Below are 19,508 nucleotides of genomic sequence, written 5' to 3' on the forward strand. Positions count from 1 at the left end.
AGACGCTTGTGGATAAGTTTATTGAATGGGGAATTGGTACGCTTCCCAAGGAACTTGTACAGCTTGATGAGGAGCTTTATGTACGGGTTCGTCGAGTAGGTGTGGTGGCGTACCACCCGCTTCTTCTTCTGCACTCCGGTGAGGTCTACGCCCATTGTCTGGTCTGCTTACCCAAAGTGACAATTAGGGTGGGGAAGTTCCGAACACGCACACAGGCACTACCATCATTGTACACGTTGTTTAATAAAACAACAGTTTAAGACGAGGAGGTAAAAGAGAATGTTGGATAATCAGCAAGAGTGTAATGCAAATAACCAGAAAGTAGAAAAAAATCAAGCACAGAAACGTGCACACGCATGTAGAGGTAGCGGGGCAGGTAACATCTCCCCGCCCTTCACTTACAGCTTCCCTGTCGCTTGCAGAACCTTCAAATCCAACAACCACACCATCCCACATCTCCATATCATCTGCCGTGGCCGTTGTCCAACCCCGTCTCTCACCGTGAACAACAAAGTGTGAATGTGTGAAAAGAGAAAAAGTTAACGCTGTTACGTAGCCAGTATCCCACAATATCAATAAACCAGTCATCCTCACTTTCTTTACCCCTCCCCATCAACCGGGGGAAATGTGCACATGTGTGATGATTTTGTCAATAAAATCCGGCCCCCCACACCCATCCCATGCTCCGAGCAGAACTCGCGTCCGTCAACTAAATATATGCTGTTACACATAACTGACCTTCCCAACTTCTCCCTCTTCGTGTTAGTGGGCAACCTCATTCATCTCTCCTTCTAGGAGGAGCATACATAAGCGGTTTCCCCCGCTCCCACTATACCTCGGGCCTCCCCTTCATTCCTTCTTCACTTCCCTTATCCCCACGTAATTAGTTAGCACCGCATATGGCTTTCCGCTAAACTTCCTCCCTTCGAGGACGCTAAGCATCTGGTGGTGCATGCATGAAAGGCTTTTGGTTACCGGCCATAGAGGCAAATGGCTGACCCAACGCACTGTATGCCCACGCCCACAGTGACGCACGACGCCAGCGATTCCTCTCTTCCATAGACGTAGCAGACGGTGCTTCATTACCTTCCCCTGTGGGTGACGGATCTGAGGCTACTGGTGAAGGACCATGCGTTCCCGCAAGGCGTGCAATGGTGAATACAAAATTATCCAATGCCGGATCGTCGGTGCTCCCGCTTGCAGCCACCCATGTGCCAGACTGCAGCTCCCCCTCCAACTGTTGAACTCCCCAACCACTAAAACCACAGATCACAACAATATCTTTTGGGTCTGCGGTGCCATCCTCAATTTTTTGTTGAAGAGTGTCATAACTCCCATCGATCCATAAAGAGTGGGATAACGGAATGGCATCGTCAACATCAGGAATTCGGTGAAGTAACAACATAGTAGAGTCGAAGGAGCCACGACTCACAGGCCCACCAATCATCACAGTATGATTGCATAGATGTTTGGCGAAAAGCGGATGGGCGCTGCTCAGCCTCATGGTCATACTGACAGGCATCAAAGCACCCTTATCGTTCTCCAGTGGCTTATTCAACACCAACGCAGCCGATTCATTCGGTGTGACACGCACGACGATCATGACGGTATAACGAAAAAAGTCGTAGAGCTGTGGGTGTGCCAACAGCAACTGCGCTTTCTTTGGAGTGTCAAAGGTAGCCTTCTTGTTGCTGCTCCTATCGTCACTTTCCTCCTCGCTTATCACACCTTCCTCACTGGAAGTATCCTTCGTTTCTGCCTTTCCCTCTGTATGTACGTCCTCCTCTGAAGTCCGGCTCACGCCCATATCTTCGTAAGGGACACCCTCCAAAACCTCGGACAGTCCTCTAGTAAGCGACAGGTGATGCATTCCCTCAACGGCACTAACCACAGTGAGCTTCGGCGTGGGAACGGACCTCACTTCCTCTGGGGGTGGTGCAACAGAATTGGAGTATTTCACAGCCGTATCAGTCACGTTGGCCAACTCCCTCAACGCAGCAAAGGCATTGCCAATCTGCGTTGAGGTGAACGGTGTGCTCTCAAAGCTTTGTCGCAGAATGTCCACCATCGATGGTGACTTTGCTTCCATTCCAGTGTTGTTCGCATCACCACCACCGTTATTGGCGAGAGGAATGAAGAACTCCCTCCCACCATTCAACCGCCGTACGAGTGCATCGACAAACACACGAGTTTCATGCCACCCAGAGAGTTTCGCTACATCCATAGGCACCCACTTTCCACAGCGGTGATCATATACACGACGTGGAGAACATGTGAGTGCAGTGCGCATCGCTACATCCTTTTCCACCTGCGACGCCTTTTTGTACAACTGCTTGTATACAGTGCGAACAATTTTCTCCATCCTTTTGCTTGGTCCTTTTCCTCACACAACCTCGCCAGTCACCTACACTACTTGAGCAGAGGGAACCTGGCAGTTCTGCACGGTGGGGACATAAACGCCAAGTGGAGCGAAAAGACCACAACAGATGAGAAGTACGCCGAAGAGAAAAGGTACGCGTGCCACAATAAGTAAAGAGAAGAGCAGAACCGCTGGAAACGCCAGCAGATCACATTTCATAAAAGGAAAAAATATGTGATGATGAAAGGGACTACATAAAGTAGCAAAGGTGGAATAACCCGCAGAATCCCGCCCTCCCAATCCCCTTCTTTCGCTCTTGATACCGTAGCAAAGGCACCCCATCAACAAAAAGAAGCACCAACGGTACGGTGTCCATCCCCGGAGCCCAGAACAGAATGTATTTATTTTGACGCTGTTGATCAGGTCGCAAGAGGTAAAGGAAAAAAACAAGTAAAAACAAAGTAAAAGAGACCACGCAGGAAGTACACACTAAATTCTGGCGGGCGCACCTCATGCACATACACCTTCATAACAACGGACAGCACGTAGACCCTGATTCAAAATGTTGAAAAGCCAATAAAAATCCTGCTGATTTGGGGAATATAACGATCCCTCGTATCTGCACGACGAACCTAAACCATGCCCTCCGCAGGTTCCTCGGCTTCCTCATCGTTTACAACTACACGTTTAACGACTAAATTCATTGGATTGCCTTTACGCGATTCGCGTATGCTCGCGGCATTATCAATGAACCGCTGCTCCTCCCACGCTGACTCCAAAGAGCTCCAAAGCCGCCATGTCACAACAGCCATCATCGGTCCCACCGGAAGGAACATGCGATTGTGGTAAATGGTGAGGTAGAATCCCATTGCAGTAGATATGGAGGAAACACCGGTTAGACCAAAAATACTCCACTGATACAAGTAAACGCTCCATGAGGCGCTTGTGTGCTCCTTTAGTAGCCGCGTGGACCCCTCTTTCGAAAGCGGGCCCCCCGCAGCAGCAGGAATCACATGTACATCAGTTCCCAAAGCGCTTGCTCTGGCGACACGTTGGCGATGATCCCGTTGACTGGTGAAATCCTCAAGAACGGACAACCGTGCCGCTCGCCGCACCTCCTCATACGTCAGCTTCGGTGCTGCAGGTCGTTTAATGGAAGGCGCAGGCGGAGCGCTGACGCTCATCTGGGAGGGTTGCTCCATGGCGTCACTGCGATAAACTTTTCGTATCAATAGTGGGTAGAGAGCGGGGTGGGTATTAGGTAGGTGATGGAAGGGAACGAGTGACGGTTAACCGAGTTAAAGGGCAACGCGGAAGCAAGCATAGACAGCCATGTGCTTCATTTTTAAAATATTACACAGAATACATTTCACTTCCACTGATCACAAAAAGAGCGTATGAATTCATACACGTCCGTAACAGCATGTTGTGCTTCCTCACCAATACCACTAAATCACTCGACAGATTTGTTTGCGGTTGAACCCTCCTCAATCAGTCACCCCCATACATGGATGCGCTTCTTTTTTCTCATTCGCTTTGGAATGTGGGTTGCTACACGGAGCGCAGCGGCACCACGGCACCGCAACTCGATCGTGAATTTTCCGTAGGCAACACAGCACACTAGCGCAAACCAAACGAAACATGAGTTATGGCTGAACCCCACGCGAGATTCACCTAACAACATACGCTACCGAGGTGCCACACAACCAAAACCCGGTACATACTTGTACAAAGAAATAACCACCAGTTGAATGCAAAGGTCTTCGTTATCCACATTGTGGTACCGTACAGTGGTCCACACCATTTATTTTAGAAAAAAGCACAAAACCGCACCTAATAAACCCAAACTCCTCACTTGTACGGAACGGTGAGTCCTTCCCACTGGGACTAACGGCAGTGCTAACCGTAGCCGTAACGTCCCACTTTCGTGTAACATCTACGGGTCAAAGGCTTGTGCAGTGAGGCGGCTCCCCTGCAGAAGTATGGCCTGCTTTTGTTCGAGATCCTTCTGCAGTAAGGCGAATTCCGATCTGCGTTCCACTACAGTCCCCAATTCCCGCTTAAGGTGCTTCATTAGCTCCTGCACCTCGCCACGACGCCGCTGCAAGAGCTCGAAATCGTGACGCAAGATTGATTTTGCCCCTTCCAATTTTGCTATGCACAGCACCGCATCCAGCTGCTGAGACATCGTCTTCTCCTGCTCTGACATAAGTGATAGCAACTCCTCAAATAACTTCACCCAACGCCCATCCACTCCCCGCCGCGCCGTTGTGACACGCACACGCTCCTTCTCCACAGCATTATAGACATTGTCCCGTTGGCTGCGCAATGCCGCAAGGCGAGTAGCGAGGGTGTGACCCTTGTTAGCAATGTTTCGTAGGACACAGACGTTAGTTGAGGCGACAGGAAGCTGGGTCTGCCCAACCCCCGCGTGATCAGAACCTATACCGGTAGCGGCAAAGTCACCGATCAATTCTTGAACTGAAAGCTCCTCGAAACCCCACTGAAGCAGTTCCCTTTGTTCATGTTCCCACGCTGTACGTGTAAGCTCTACGCTGGCTACGCGTGATTCCTGTAAAACGTGGTGCTGCCGCGCGCACTGAACAGCTTCTTGTAGCTTCTCACTGATTTGCTCGCGGAGCTCGCCACAACGTAACCGCGTGCCGCTCAACTCGTTTTGTCGTCTCTGCGTATCGTCAAGAAGCGACAAAACAACAGCCTCCTTCTCTTGTATACCCATGCGCAGATCAAGCATATCATCCATTAGTAAGGACATCACACCCTCCGCCTGAGAACGAAGGGTTTTGTTCCATAATTTTTGACCTTCAAGTTGTTCTCGTATGGAACTCTCCAACTTCCTGACGGATGCAACGACAAAATCGGCCCTGGATGTGCATATATTTTTTATTTCTTCCTTTTTTCTTGAAGTTTTGCTCTCGGAGTCACGCAGCCGGCCCAGCTGGTCTCTCAACGTGTCCAGCTCCGCGCTATGAAGTTTCTCAAGACAACCCAGCTCCATCCCACAACGGCTCTGTTGCTCCACATATTGACTCCGCGCAACGCTGTCGTCGCTGGCCCTCACTGCCGCAGCCTTGCGATCGGCACATTCAATAGCTTCTAGCGTTAATTTTTGAAATCTCCGTGCAGCCTCATTGGCTTTTGTTGAAATGTCGTTCATGCGAGATTCCATTCGCTGTTTGGCAAGTTCACGAAGTTTTTCAGTCGCCTGCCGAAGTCCATCGCGTACCTCTGTGGTTCTTTTGGACCTCTGCTGGGCGCGGTTGTTGAAAAAATCGAGGTATGTCGACGCCATCTCTCGGAAAAAGGTATTCAGCAGTTCCTTTCTCGCGGTCGCGTCCTGCAAATATGACAGCGTGTGATTATGTCGTACCTCACGAGCCACTTCATTGGTTTCTTTATGCAAGTAATCAACAACACTACCTGCAATTGACGCGAGTCTCTCCTTATTCCACTGCTGAAACAGACGGAGGGCGGCAGATATTTTCACCTCAATGTTGGTACCACCACCCGCCTCACTTTCGCTGTCATTAGCATAGCTACTAGCAGACATTCTGTCCTCTTCATCAGTAAGGGCAACTAAAATTCCCTCCTCATCGAATCTATGGTTTTGTAGCAACAGCTCTCGCTGCTGCTGCATACGCTTTATTCTTTCTTGAGTGTTTTCTATACTGGTTGCAAACGATTTCAACTGACCTTGATACACTTCACTTGTTGCAACAGTTATCTCGTCAGATTGCTGTCTCAGTAAACGTATGGTATTCTCCTCAAGAGATTCAATGCGTTTCCGGTTCTGTTCCTCCAACGTTTGCCGTTCAGCAACCAAAGAAACCTCACCTGATTCAAGCTGCATTTCCTTCTGGATAATCGCAGTTTCCAGCTCTATTAGTTCAGTGTCTGACTTTATTTGAAGCAGGTTTATTTTACTCTGAACCTCACGGAGCTCGATTTCAACCGCGTCCAACGACGCCAGAAGATCCCGCTGTTCAGCTCGCCGTCTTGCTTCTTCTTTGTTTACCTCCACAACTCCCTCTTCCTCCCCCCACTTTGGTGCTTTTCGAGCCTCGGAGGAGGTTGATGTAGTTGGTTTCCGCCTAGACGGTACAGGACCCTCCAAAAAAGCCAAAGGGTCATCATCGTCGATATACAATGTATCATTGTTTCCAACGCCACTTAGTAGAGACGCACCCCCTTCAGCACGCGTCGCCGCTCCTGTTGTCGACATTGGGGATGCCTGCCACCTTCCAGCTGTTGGGGCGAGAAATGACAAAGAATCTTCTTCCCTTTTAGTTGCTGACGTTTGTGGCAGGTCGTCGTCTAATTCCCATGGAAGGGATTCCTTCGTCACCGCTTTCGCACCAGCTGTGGATTGGGACGCCACCTCCGACCCTTGTTGCCGCCGTCCAGCTCTTCTGCCAACTCGATTCTCCTCTCCAACAAAAGAAGCGCTTGCTGCAGCAGCGGATGTCTCCAGCGTTGGCACAGGTGTGGTGACTGAAGGGTTCGGTTGCTTTGCTAACGGTTTCGGCATCTGTGCCATCACGGCTTCAAGCGATTTCAGGTCATCCGCGAAGAGATCGTCAAAGTTCATCGTCAGTCCCACCAAACCGCGGACCTCTAGACAAACAGCTATGTGAAGAAATAAAAGAGAGGAGGAGAGATTCTTTAAAAATAGAAGACACCTGGAGGTGAACATGCAACCGTGTTGCGGAAGTAAAACTTCTAGGAAAGCATAGCACAACAAAAGTACACCGTGACGCCCCCAATATAACGTCGCAAGCCCTCATACCGTGAAAAAGAACGAACCTCCTCGTCCGTCCTCCCCCGAGACTGTCCATTACACGCCCACTAATGGAGGTGAGGACACCGATATCTACATACTCACATATTCAACATTTCATATTGTTTGTACGTATGCAACACATTTCCTTTCATTCAAGTCATTCAGTGTAAATCCACACACACAGACAGTGTGGGATGCCCTTCAGCAAGATACTGGAAGAAGATCAGATGATTAAAATGCCATGAGTGATTGTTTGAACATAAGTCGGCAGCAAAAATAAAGCATGACGCAGAAAACAACAAAAAACAGAATAAGGGGAATAAAATAGTGAGTGTCTCGAAAGGCAGTGTACAAAGCAGTTTGGGAAAAAATGTCACATCAAACACTTCAGCACACTACCGTAAGCGTGAACAGAGTGAGGGAACATCATCTAAATATAACGGCAGTAAGGCGTTCATAGCATGCAAAGGTGCGACCACGCAGCGACAATACTTTATAAACTCACTCACGTGGGTGTCTCCTGGGAGATGGAAGCGTCAGTTAGCTGTGACTGGCTCCGGTTCATCGACGTTTTCACCACCGGTCTTAGACAAAGGCTGATAACATGTCTGATTGATAAAGAAGAGCAACGCTTTTATTATCTTTTCCTTATCATCCCACGACAGGTCGTTCAAATACACCCCCTTACCGTCTTCGCCGAGGTTTATGTGTAATCTGCTATCCACGTTCTCTACAGTACCTCTAACGGGTGCGTCCTGCGTTGGCTTGATACCATTACTATGGGCACGCCGCAGAGGCGCAGGTCTTTCCTGTCGGGCCTGCTTCCCAGCGGCTGAAGTAGCGGATGCGCAAACCTCCTGAACAGGAGGTGGGGGTGCAGGAACGCACGGACTATGTGGCTGCAATCTAGTCTCTCCTGTGGATGCAGACAAAACCGCTGAGTTCCGTGAACTTAGGTTTGGCTCCGCTTGCTGTGCCTTTTGAGGTGGGGACAGTTGCGGAAGTTTAGAGCTAAAACTAGCGCACTGTTTCAGCGTCGAGTTAGAATGCAGCGACATACTTGGCGACGTGTGGCTTGTTGAATGTGGCGTGTTCCCCCTATTTTTCGAAGACTTTGTACGCATCTTGCGCACATCATTTAACGCAACATAGAAAAATTTTTCCAAGTCAGACCTCTGTTCTACAATTTTTGACGCAGCATACCTCATCCGCTGCAGCTCGGTTCGGTGGCATCGCAGCGAGCTCTGTGTCTCCGCAAGTGCCTTTTCCAGCGCCTGAATTTTCCCCTCATACTGGCGGGAAAGCTCTTCACGAAGCGATTTCTTCTCCTGCAAAAGCTCCTTCACGTGCTGTTCCAACCGCTGTGTCTTCATTTGCATTTCACATGAACGTTTGTTGCTATTAGCAATGCGCCGAAGAGCCTCCTCACATGCGTGCTGATGCAAGTCCCCTTTTCTCCGCTCGTCCACAAACTCTGCAGCTTTCATCGTTGTCAACTGCATCAACTCGTCAATATCCTTGACGAGACGGGTGCGCTCCTCCTGCAGTTCCCTGTAGTTCTTCAAAAGTTCATGAGATTTCTTCTCCAACAGCAGCGAAGATTCATGTTCCACACGCGCCTGATGGGACTCACGCATCGTCTCCTCAAGTGCAAGTAGTCGCATTTTTCGGTCGACTGTCTGAAACCGGAGAGCTGAAAGTTCGCTTTCGTGCCGAGCGGTCATTTCTTCTATTTGGTCACGCAGCCGCTGTACCTCCAAGCGGCTCTCTTCGCGAAGGTGTATGCTCCGTGCACAGGCCCGCATCTCAGTCTGTAATCGCTGCGTTAGTGCTGCATACTGAGCAACCTGTTCGTCGCGCTCACCCAACATCTGAGTATATTGCCTCCGAACAGCCTCCGTAGCTTCATTACCCTCGTGTTGGAGTCGGTTTATTTCATTCTGTTGCTCCATCACAGTATTCCGTGCCTCTTCCAACTTTTCCTTGAGGTGCTCCACCACCTTGATAGACTCCTCTTCCTGCCTCTGCAATTCCAACCGTAGCTGCTCATTCTCTCGGGCCATAACCTCACAGCTGCGGGCGTAATCATTCATTGCCGCCTTAGCAACACGCAGATCAACGTTGGCAAAAGTGGAGATAACAGTATCGCCGCTTGGAACTGCATTGGTGCGCTGCGGAGCCTCCGGCGTGGAGAGTCGATTCCGCCGCCCCGAACCCGGGGATACTCTAGACTGCATTGTCTTGTTAACAGAATTCACAAGCTTTCTACCACTCCTATTTCCTTCTTAACCCGTGAAGCTCCCCTGCTATTGTTCTGCTTTCGCTTTTGCGTGACTCAAATACGTGTTTTCTCCCCTTTGAAGCACCGCTTCCGCGCCCTCCTTTACAGATCCAAAAGGGAGAGACCTAACTGAAAAAAGGTAGAATCTTTCTCGCACCAACACAATGGGTGCAACCACCACAAACTGCTTTTGTAGAATTCCTACGCACACTACCACACACCTCGTAATTCAGGCGCAAATAATAAAGAATTGACGCGCGAAAGCGTGGCACCATCAAGCAAAAGGAGAAGTCGGGAAAATGGACGCAAGAGGAAGAAAGGGTGGGAAAACAAAGCAAGACAACGGATGCAGGGAACCACTAGGGAACACATGCAAAGGGGAAGGGAAAAAGGAGAAGTGGTCATGCTCCTTTTTCAAGTATTCTTTTGCGGCAGTAAAATAAGTGAACTGATCCATATTCCCAAAAGTGGATGTAAAAAAAAAAAAACGTAGTCGTATCGAGGGAAGAGCTCCCCTAGGACATGAGAACAACAATTAAAAGAACGAGAAGGCTAAAGTTGATTTTTAAAAAAAGTATGTAACACTTGTTACCCCCTCTTTTCAGCTGCTCGCACTCACGCCACACCCGCCTTATACATTTCTTCTTCCCCGCCTCTCCCTCCACGGTTTTTTCCTTAAATGCCGCTGCCCCACTTCCAGTGTGGAGGCCGTCACCTTCTGCCATGAACGGGATCTGCACCGGTGGCTGTGTTACTACCTAATTCGTTTTCCGTAATTCTTACGATGAAGGTATGGAAACAATAAGCGCCTTTCGTCGGAGCCTGTGCCAGTGGGTTCCAAGGCTGTCAGAGAACCTTATTTACCATAGGAGGTATCGCAATGCGTTAATCTTTTAACCATGTTGCCCTGGGACCATTGCAAACACCATTTCAGTATCCCGACGGGGGTGGTGACACCTACCCTTCTTCCTCGTGAGCACATTACGGAACCCTATGGCACTACAATGATGTGTCACGGGTCGTCAGGATCCCACTACATTACACTAATGGATATCAACCCCCCCAAAAAAAAAGGAGCAACCAGCTCGGTTTACCTTAACAGTGTCGCGTTTACTGACCACTATCCTCTTCTTCGCCCTCCTCATCGTCATCACCCTCAATCCAGCGCCGCTCCTGCTCAAGTCGGTCAGCGGAACGCCTCTCGTTGCGTTGCACAAACGGGTTCGATGGATCCTTCTGCCACATCTCCCACAGTAAATCGTTGTACTGCGAACGTCTCAAACCAGGTCGCTCCTCTCGTAACCTGGGAAGTTGTTCCTCACAGAATAGCCGGTAAAGGACGCGAGCGCGCTTGCCAATATGACGGTCCTCGGGCACCACCTGTTCCCCCGGATTCCGGAGTTGCAGAGCCGAGAGAGCTTCATTCAAGGGACCCTCAGCGACCGCACCACCTTTGCTCCAGTCTCCTGGTTTCTTCAAATTCCCCGCTGAAGGGTCGCCGGCGCCTCCAGCCGCAAGTTGACTTTGGTTCTCCCTTGGTTCCACCTGCTTTTTCCTATCGTAATCTGCGAGCATCTTCGACAGGTCCTTTTGCATCTGGCGCCGTGAAACCTTCTGTGGCACTTTTGCACTGAGTTCCTGTTCCTCCTGTAGAAGTAACTCTTTTTTGAGCGCACGCTGCTCCGCTTGGCGCTGAGCCTTCTCCTCAGCCTCACGTTGTTTTGCCTGCTTCTTCAGTGCTTTGGCATCACTTTCAGCCCACAGCGCATCCTCCTCTTCCTGTCGCTTTTTTGCTTTAATTTGGGCGCTGCGCTCTTGTTCACGCTCACGGGCCTCCACAGCGTGGCGGTTCATAAATTTGTTAGCCTTTGCTCCGCTCGGCATGATGAATATCCAATACTTTCGTCTGAAGGATGCATCATCAAAGAGATGGAAAAGACTGTGCAAAAGGGCTCGATAATTACAAAGCACAAAAGAAACACAGTAAGAGGTGAGTATCGAAGGCCAAACACGTGACAGCACGCAATGAAAAATCAACGCGATCAGCAGTGGCACGCCCACCATACGGGGATGTGCGCACGCTCCCCCATTTTAACGGTGCAAACGCACTGCAAGCACACAACCGTCGTGTACTACAGGTCGAAGATAGAGTCCTTGGGCTGCAGCCGCACGACAGCTCTCCGCTATGACACGCACGAGCTGAACTCCATCTGAATCACTGTGGTACAGTGAGGAGCGCCGATTTAGAAGCGACGCTGCTGCGTTTTCAAGTATAACTAATGAAGAGGGAGTTAAAGGAGACCGGGCTGTAGTACCCGTTGGGTACGCACAGAACACCATCACCTTCCCCACGGCAGCGCTTCCACGGTGCAATTCCGGCACCTCGTGGCCATCGTACAGATGCATGGACTGAATCACGTCATCAACTCTGCGGTGAGCGCTGCGATTCCGCTCCGAGGCGTCAAAAAAACTTGTCTGTATTCCAGTCACATCAACAAGACGACGCGAACGAAAAGAGGCTGGCGTGGCGGAAGTACTCTTTACAACAACATCACCAGGGTAGAGAGGCGGAAGTGAGGCAACACACGATGCAGGTAACTTCCTTCCAAAGCGCCGTTCATAGTAACTATTGCCGAGAAAAGTTAGCGGGGTACCGCAGTGGTTTGTGCTGTCCTCACTTCCCGTCAAGGGCATATACACAAGTGAGCCTGCAAACCCACTTGGCTTTCCCCAGTAACATCGGCCGCTAAGCTTTACGGGAACATTCATGTAAAGCACTGACGCCAGCTTTGCAAACAAAGAAAAAAGAATAGAACAGAATCGAAGACATGTAAACACGCTCTCCTTTGAACGAGTGTGTGCACACAGTTAAGTGATATCCTGTCAACTAATTTTTCCTCAAAAGCGGTGGGATGCAAGCAGAGAAAAGCGTTGAACCTCTCCCTCTTACGCAAATGGTCGCCAACAACAACTGCAATACGCAGAACAAAGATAAGTGCCCGAAGTAACGACGATAGCACCGGGCGCATGCACGTCCATATACCTGTAAAGACTTAGCCACACACGTACGCGCGTAATTCCCACCTGGAACCCAAGTCGTCGCTGATATCACTGCATATAGCACCAGCTCCGGTAGCACTGAAGCATTTAAACAGGGGAGCATAGGAACTGGTATCTCCTAACACACCATACTGCAATGCTGATTTCGGAATTTCGCTCCCCTATTTTCCACTCCACCCCCCCCCACACACACACACGACCACCTTAACAGCGCACGCTGACTCACTCGCGAGATGGGACCGAGACCCTAAAGTTGTACTGCTGATCTAGCCCAACGTAGGAATCACATACAACGTACAGACTAAGGGGCACCGAGCCGTTTTCTGCAAAAGAGGTCCAATCGTCGTCCCAATCAAATCGAAGTGTTGTCGCTGTTGTGGCATTACCCATCAAGCGGCCCACACGCTTCATAGCAATCAACTCTCCTGTATGCTCACTTCCAATAACCAACCAGTACTGCTCATCCTTCGATTTAGTAAAGTGGGGTGCGACAACATGCCGAATAGGCGTGGAAAGCCTTGTGAGGTACGCCGTCAGCTCATAACCATCCCCCTCTTCGTCATCGTCCATCCCATCACCTCTCTTGACCATCACCTCTTCAGTTGCGTGACCATCATCAACGACCGTACGAGACAGGCGTATATGCACATCGATCAATGGAAAGCTGCGCACCGCCTCCATCGCTTCGCGGACCTCCTTGTCCCCAAGACCACAGTGGTCGCACAAGGTCTCATGGAGTTTCGTAAGGGCCGACAGTGGACTGTTCACCAATTGTGATACGTGATGGAGTCCGGCACAGTGCTCCGCAATAATAGGAAGCATCGTGTCGGTCACGTGAGGTATCTGCAACAGTGTGTTGGAGTGCCACCACAATCCTTGCACAATACACTGTAAGAGAGACATACAGCGGAGCGACGTGTGTAAGTGGCCATTATTTGCTGTTATGTCAACCATCGCCTGCACAACACGCATGGCGTTGTCGAGGGTCGATTTTTGATCGGTGTAGTAGTCGGATATTGGCAGGTTGCAACGCTCAAAGTGAGCCTGGAAGAGAAGAAACGCTTTCACGTGCGGAGAGTCCGCATTGTTTGCTTTGATGGGGAGTGGAAGGGCTTGGCTCAAAGTAAGATTCAGTTTGTCTTCATTGTGCCTCACGGGAAGTTCTTCAAACTCATCCGCTTCACATAGTGCCTTCAGGACATCCACGTGGGTGCTATTTTCATTGATATTTGTATCGAAGTAATAAACTGTTTTATGTGAAAGATAGTAGTAAGAACACAGCTTGCCAAGCACAGTGTAAGTCAACGCATTGGGATCAGCATCTGCGTCGCACCCATCGCTTTGGCAATGCTCGATACATCCACACTGTTCAAGTTCGTCAAGAACATTGGCGACAAGGGTGGACATAAAGATCGTTACCGACGCTGGTGACCGATCCGAAAGTCCATAATACGACGGATTCTTCACGATACGACGAAACATATAGGTCCACGTCAAGTAGTCTACAGCGTCTTGCCGGGTCTTAATCGTTCCTGACACGATTTCAGCATTGATGTGAGTGTGTAGTTGTCTGTGAAGTGCGCTCTCAACTGGGAAAGGGTCGTAGAGAAATTTTCGGTAGAAACCCTTCTTCGGCTCGTGACAAAGCACCTGCGCCACACCCTCCGTATCGAACTGAGGCCTTCCCGCACGGCCAATCATCTGTAGTACGTCAGTAATTGGGAAGTCCACATATGTTTTTGTCTTCCCGTCATAATACTCCGTACCCTTCACAACCACCATATGTGCGGGGAAGTTGACTCCCCACGCAAGTGTGGAGGTTGCCACTAGAACCTGCAGCTTGCCCTTGAGAAAAGCAGACTCCACCACCGTGCGATCACCCTCCAGCAAACCGGCGTGGTGCACACCAACGCCAAACTGCATGCAGTGCTTTACGTATGGGTCGCTTACTTTTGCCACGTACGCGTTGACCTCTTCCACATCCATACGTACAAACTTGGCAGTATTCTGTTCCATCACCAGAAAACCGATTAGTGCCATTGCCGTAAGCCTCGTTTGCCGACGAGAGGAAACAAAAACAATGACGGGCTTGTTTGGGCTCTTCTCGCAGATGGCGTTGTAAACAGGCTTATTCATAGCCGCCATTCGAGGACAGTAATTCCTGCCATGATACCCCGCAATATGTACCCGCATGGGCACCGGCCTCACCGACGGGTCGAAGTTGAACACTGCCCACTTGTGCGAAACGCCCAACCACGAAGTAAGATCTGCGGGATTAGCGACAGCAGTAGAAAGGCCAATGAGACGAATAGGAGCATTGCGATGCCAACCAATAAAGCGCATACGACTTACAATCACTTCAAGAATAGGACCACGGTCGGACCCAAGCATGTGTATTTCATCAAAAATTACAAGCCGCACTGCTGTGACGTAGCGCCTTACCTGCCAACTCCGTGAAAGCCCGTCCCATTTCTCTGGAGTTGTGCACAGTATGTCTGCCTGCACAAGTGCAGTGATATCAGGTGTAACATCGCCAGATAATTCCAAGACACGCCGGCCCAAGCGCCGAGAAAAACGGGCCATCCAGTCCTTCACCCGCTCTTTTACCAGCGCCTTAAGCGGCGCTATGTACACAACCTTAGATCCTACTGGATATTTCTCGAAAAGGCGTAGTATAGACATTTCAGCAGCAATAGTCTTTCCGCTTCCGGTTGGAGCTCCAAGGAAGATGCTGCTGTCGGTGTGATACATGGCGTGAAACACTTGCGTCTGTACAGGGTTAAACTCCCGGAAACTCTCATAGATGGTATGGTACTTCTCCGGTATCACCTCACGGCGAAGCGGCGCAAGAGGAAGCAGGGGTGTCGTTTTCTGAGAGTCATCAGGTAGGTGCAGATGGCCAATAGAAAAGGAGTATTCCTCCTGAGAACCGAGCCACCGGTCGCTGTAAAGCCGAACGGAATACATATCATACTCGGCTACGATTGGAACAGAGAGATTCACGACCTGTGGCAGGCCAGCCTCCACCTCTTTACGTTTTAACGAGATAAGCTCGTGATGGAAAATGAAGTGGTTGTCCTGATCTTCAACCAGTAACCAAAATGGTTCCACGGAGCCGTGATATCGACTATTCCACGAGAACGTTGCAGAGATTGTCACCTTAACACGGAGAATAGTACATGTAATGGGTTGAATGTCAACCGCAAGTGAGATTGTGGGGAAGGAAGCAACGAGTCGAGCAATCACATCACCAAAACGCTGATTCTGAACCAGAGAACCTATGTCACTTGCTGACATTTCCTGGAGAAGGGACATACTGGGCCGCTTCTTTTCAATATTTCGGTAAACAGCATCTGTCATGTCCACGCCAAACTGCAAAAGAGGGTGCTCAAACTCCCAGCGACGTTGCTCCAAGCACTTGCACAGCGAAAGGAAAACGGCAGTTGTGAGTGGATGGCCGCGCTGCATTTCGATCTCGAATAGAGATCGTGATATGCGAGGAGCATTCTGTACAACATAATTCACATCGGATGCAAGGGAATGCATGTCAACATTGATGCGACTAATGTAAGACTTCATGAGTGTCGTTACCTTCCACTCTACAGATGTTTCGTCGGCACTTTCACCCACAATACCGTAGTGTTGCACCTGTCTAGGCAGTAAAGCGTGCAATTTCTTGAGTTCATCGAGCTCTTCTTGGCGGACACGCAGCTGAGAAAATTCATCAGCACACGCTACGACGTTCATTGCAGCTCCAAGATCAAGGCTGTCAATCCATGACTCATCCGGTCGCCGCATTTTTGTGTTAAACGTAGCGATAGATTTGTAAGAGATGTAATAATGGCTCGCGATACGCCCCAAATCGGTGGTGTCCACAGCACCTGTTTGGGGGTTGTAGCGTATCATACCGGCATCCGCCAACTCTTCAGCTGCCTTGCTGACAATTTCATAGCGTATTTTCTTCAACTTTGGGTCCTGCCGCACATCCGATACCTTCAAACCGTACATCAGCGGATTTACCCGTAGGCGCTGCCACAAATACGTGTATTCCAACCATCCGGAACCCTCCACAATGGATGATATCGTCCCGGCGTGTATCTCCGCATTGAGGTGATCACACAACCCTTCCTGCAACTTGCTTTCTATGGGCAGGGCGCAAGCTAGTAAACGGAGATAGCGACCAACCTCCTTCTCATCTGATATGATGGTACCGTGACCACTAGTATCATACTGCGGTCTCCCCGCTCGGCCAAATATTTGCATTACGTCAAGCACCGACATGGACACAAGACCACCGCGCTTCGGGTCGTAGATATGAGTTCCCCGAATCATCACCGAGTGGGCAGGCAGGTTCACTCCCCAAGCAAGCGTGCTGGTGCATACAAGCACCCTTATAAACCCCTTACGAAACAAGTTTTCCGTGGACGTGCGATCGTAACGGATTAGACCAGCGTGATGAGCACCAAACCCCGCGGCAAAAAGATTAGAAAGATCTCTCCCCTGCAGGCTGCAACCCAGCTTCTGTGCCTCTTTGGGTACCGTTTCGTCCTGTTTAAAGAGGGCCTCATGTCCACGAACATTTGCCTCCTCCATAAAAAAGCGAGCCAGTGCAACAGTTTGCTTGCGTGAGTGCACGAAAACCATAACCTGATGACCCTCCCGTACGTTGCGGACGACTTCCTCGTAGGCAAGTTGGTCCATACGGCGTTCCTTGTCCTTTAAACCCATACGAAGACCGATGAAAGACTGCTCCAACGGCACGGGCCGGTACTCTGCCCCAAACACCTTTAATCCCTCGGCAAGATCCACTCGCAAAAAATTTGCTACGTCCTTATAGTTCGGTAACGTTGCGGAAAGGCCGACTAGACGGGTACGGTGTTTCTGCTCTGAAGCGAGCTCGCCTTGGCGAAGCGTGCGAGCAACAATAGCCTCTAGCACCGGCCCACGGTCCTCGTTCAGCAGATGTATTTCGTCAATGATAATAAGCCTCACTTGCGTAGTGAGCTCCTCGTTAGCCTGCTTCCTCGTGATGACATCCCACTTCTCCGGGGTTGTTACAATCACCTGAGTTTGCGCGAGTTCCCGCTTCGTAAGTTGCATGTCACCCGTAAGTTCACGAACCTCCATCGCAAAAGGAGCCAGTCGACGGGAGAAGTTTTCCACCATTTCCTGCGCAAGGGCCTTCATGGGGGCGATGAAAATTATCTTGAAGTTTCGATCCAACACACCGTCAACACGTTGTTCTTCAATGCAGCGTAACATCACCAGTAGCCCGCAGACGGTTTTACCAGCCCCCGTAGGTGCGCACACGAGCATGTTTTGCGATGTGTGAAAGGCGGTCCTAAACAGGGAGGTCTGTATGGTATTAAGATGGGTGATATTCAAAAATGCCGCGTGAGTCCACTCCGGAAGCGATGTAGCAATGCAAACACGATCCTCCTCTGGTAGCACCTTGCGCTCTGGTGGCGGCACGTGGACCCGAATGTGATCTTCTTTCTGGAGAACCGTGGCACCAGAGGCAAAGGAAGGGCAAGACCCGTTAATGCTTAAATCACGCTTGAAAAACTCGTCCAGCTCCGATTCACGTACGAGTTGTCGGTAACGCTGTGTCATGTGAGCAAGCCACTGTTCGTCCGCACTACCACGACGGTCAAACTCAGCCTCTCGCAACACCGAACGCTGTTTTGCTGTTTTCACAAAACGTACTGTGAGGCCACGGTGGTCTGGAGCCGCCGAATCACCGGTAGTACCACCATCGTTCCCTCCGTCGAGAGTACAGAACTCCTCTAAAAGACGTAGGAAGATGTCGCGTGGACGGTGCATCACGCACTGAATCAACTCACAGTGCTCCACGCCGAGCACCTGCAACAGTTCTTCTATAGCACGCACTCGGACCGCATCCCGCTGCTTCTGCGTTTCGCAAGCCGTCACTCTGTCAAGCGCATTAAGGATAATCCGTGTCATGTCCTCGTCGAAACGAACGTACACCTGGGACACAATGTCATCGACACTTGATAACAACAAATCCAGCGATACTTTATTATTCTCCAGGTACGCAGAGCGGCTCACTCCACCAACACGATTGCCACGGGGGGAAAGAGGCTCTCCCGTATGCGCAATCACTGTTATTGATTGATGTCGCTGCATAAACTGCCCAACAAATGAGCACGTATGTTGTCGACGTACCTCACCTTCGCGGTTACTGAAGGATGATTTCTCAGCTACCTGTAGCATCTGTAAATCATCTAAAAGACTCGTTGCGTCAGGCATGAGATGGTGACGATAGTCCTGACGAAATGGTGCAAAACTCCCAAGCACGCTTTCCAACCGCCGGACAGCATCTTGAGCACTATGATACCAGCTCGGTGACGCTGCGGAGCCCTTCCGTTCAGGTTCCTCTGCCTTGTTTCGATGTTGCTTGTCCACAGCTTTAGACCCGCCCTTAGCCCCAGCAGTTTCCGTGGCGCCTCGGCTACCGGCATTAGGGTTACGTCTCCTATGGTTTGCTCCAATGTTGTTGCGCCTATCGTCACATCCCTCTCTGTTTTCCCATCGGCCCTTCTTTCTGCTGTCGTTATAAGCCGCCCAACAGGTGTTACAATACCACTGTCTGTCGCGTGGATCTTCAGCCCCCTCGTCGAATGACCCACATTGCATGCACGAGCCGCGGTGGGACATGCTCTCCCGCCTGTCGGCCTGACAGAGGCGTGCGTGAGCAGCTAATGAGGTGCCCCCAAAAAAAAACCTTAAAGAAAGATGTTTTCCTAAAGATAGAGTTAAGGGGGTCTTTTTGTCTTTGATATTGCTTTTCATTGTTACGATAAACGGAAAACAGGGGTCACAAATTTAAACGACACCAAGGAAAACAAATATAAATCCGTATCCCAAGGCAACAAATAGCACCAATACAGAGCAAAAAAAAAAACGTTCCCAATTGTTGTTTTTTTTTCTAGAGGTCAGTCGTTCTCCGACTCGGTCTCCACGAGTGCCGAAGTGTTGATCCGTTT

At 50.1% G+C, this 19,508-nt stretch overlaps 8 protein-coding genes across 8 annotated transcripts; all 8 read right to left on the reverse strand.

The window, feature by feature from the left end:
- Window positions 1-240: 240 nt before the first annotated feature.
- On the reverse strand, window positions 241-588 carry TEOVI_000157500 (uncharacterized protein; the record flags this gene model as incomplete). The annotated part of the gene is made up of 1 exon (XM_067224782.1): window positions 241-588. The coding sequence occupies one exon, from the start codon at window positions 586-588 to the stop codon at window positions 241-243; it is 348 nt and encodes a 115-aa protein (XP_067080883.1).
- A 346-nt stretch (window positions 589-934) lies between these two features.
- Window positions 935-2,362, reverse strand: TEOVI_000157600 (putative ACR, COG1678, putative; the record flags this gene model as incomplete). The annotated part of the gene is made up of 1 exon (XM_067224783.1): window positions 935-2,362. One exon carries the CDS (start codon window positions 2,360-2,362, stop codon window positions 935-937), a length of 1,428 nt encoding a protein of 475 aa, XP_067080884.1.
- Window positions 2,363-2,991: 629 nt separating this feature from the next.
- Window positions 2,992-3,561, reverse strand: TEOVI_000157700 (uncharacterized protein; the record flags this gene model as incomplete). The annotated part of the gene is made up of 1 exon (XM_067224784.1): window positions 2,992-3,561. One exon carries the CDS (start codon window positions 3,559-3,561, stop codon window positions 2,992-2,994), a length of 570 nt encoding a protein of 189 aa, XP_067080885.1.
- A 734-nt stretch (window positions 3,562-4,295) lies between these two features.
- Window positions 4,296-6,968, reverse strand: TEOVI_000157800 (uncharacterized protein; the record flags this gene model as incomplete). The annotated part of the gene is made up of 1 exon (XM_067224785.1): window positions 4,296-6,968. The coding sequence occupies one exon, from the start codon at window positions 6,966-6,968 to the stop codon at window positions 4,296-4,298; it is 2,673 nt and encodes an 890-aa protein (XP_067080886.1).
- Window positions 6,969-7,696: 728 nt separating this feature from the next.
- Window positions 7,697-9,397, reverse strand: TEOVI_000157900 (uncharacterized protein; the record flags this gene model as incomplete). The annotated part of the gene is made up of 1 exon (XM_067224786.1): window positions 7,697-9,397. The coding sequence occupies one exon, from the start codon at window positions 9,395-9,397 to the stop codon at window positions 7,697-7,699; it is 1,701 nt and encodes a 566-aa protein (XP_067080887.1).
- A 1,154-nt stretch (window positions 9,398-10,551) lies between these two features.
- On the reverse strand, window positions 10,552-11,325 carry TEOVI_000158000 (Protein of unknown function (DUF1014), putative; the record flags this gene model as incomplete). The annotated part of the gene is made up of 1 exon (XM_067224787.1): window positions 10,552-11,325. One exon carries the CDS (start codon window positions 11,323-11,325, stop codon window positions 10,552-10,554), a length of 774 nt encoding a protein of 257 aa, XP_067080888.1.
- Window positions 11,326-11,532: 207 nt separating this feature from the next.
- Window positions 11,533-12,210, reverse strand: TEOVI_000158100 (uncharacterized protein; the record flags this gene model as incomplete). The annotated part of the gene is made up of 1 exon (XM_067224788.1): window positions 11,533-12,210. One exon carries the CDS (start codon window positions 12,208-12,210, stop codon window positions 11,533-11,535), a length of 678 nt encoding a protein of 225 aa, XP_067080889.1.
- Window positions 12,211-12,723: 513 nt separating this feature from the next.
- Window positions 12,724-19,179, reverse strand: TEOVI_000158200 (ATP-dependent RNA helicase, putative; the record flags this gene model as incomplete). The annotated part of the gene is made up of 1 exon (XM_067224789.1): window positions 12,724-19,179. One exon carries the CDS (start codon window positions 19,177-19,179, stop codon window positions 12,724-12,726), a length of 6,456 nt encoding a protein of 2,151 aa, XP_067080890.1.
- Between the last annotated feature and the right edge of the window lie 329 nt (window positions 19,180-19,508).

Source organism: Trypanosoma equiperdum (assembly GCF_001457755.1).
Source record: "Trypanosoma equiperdum strain OVI genome assembly, contig: ctg_388, whole genome shotgun sequence".
NCBI classification, from domain to species: Eukaryota; Euglenozoa; class Kinetoplastea; order Trypanosomatida; family Trypanosomatidae; genus Trypanosoma; species Trypanosoma equiperdum.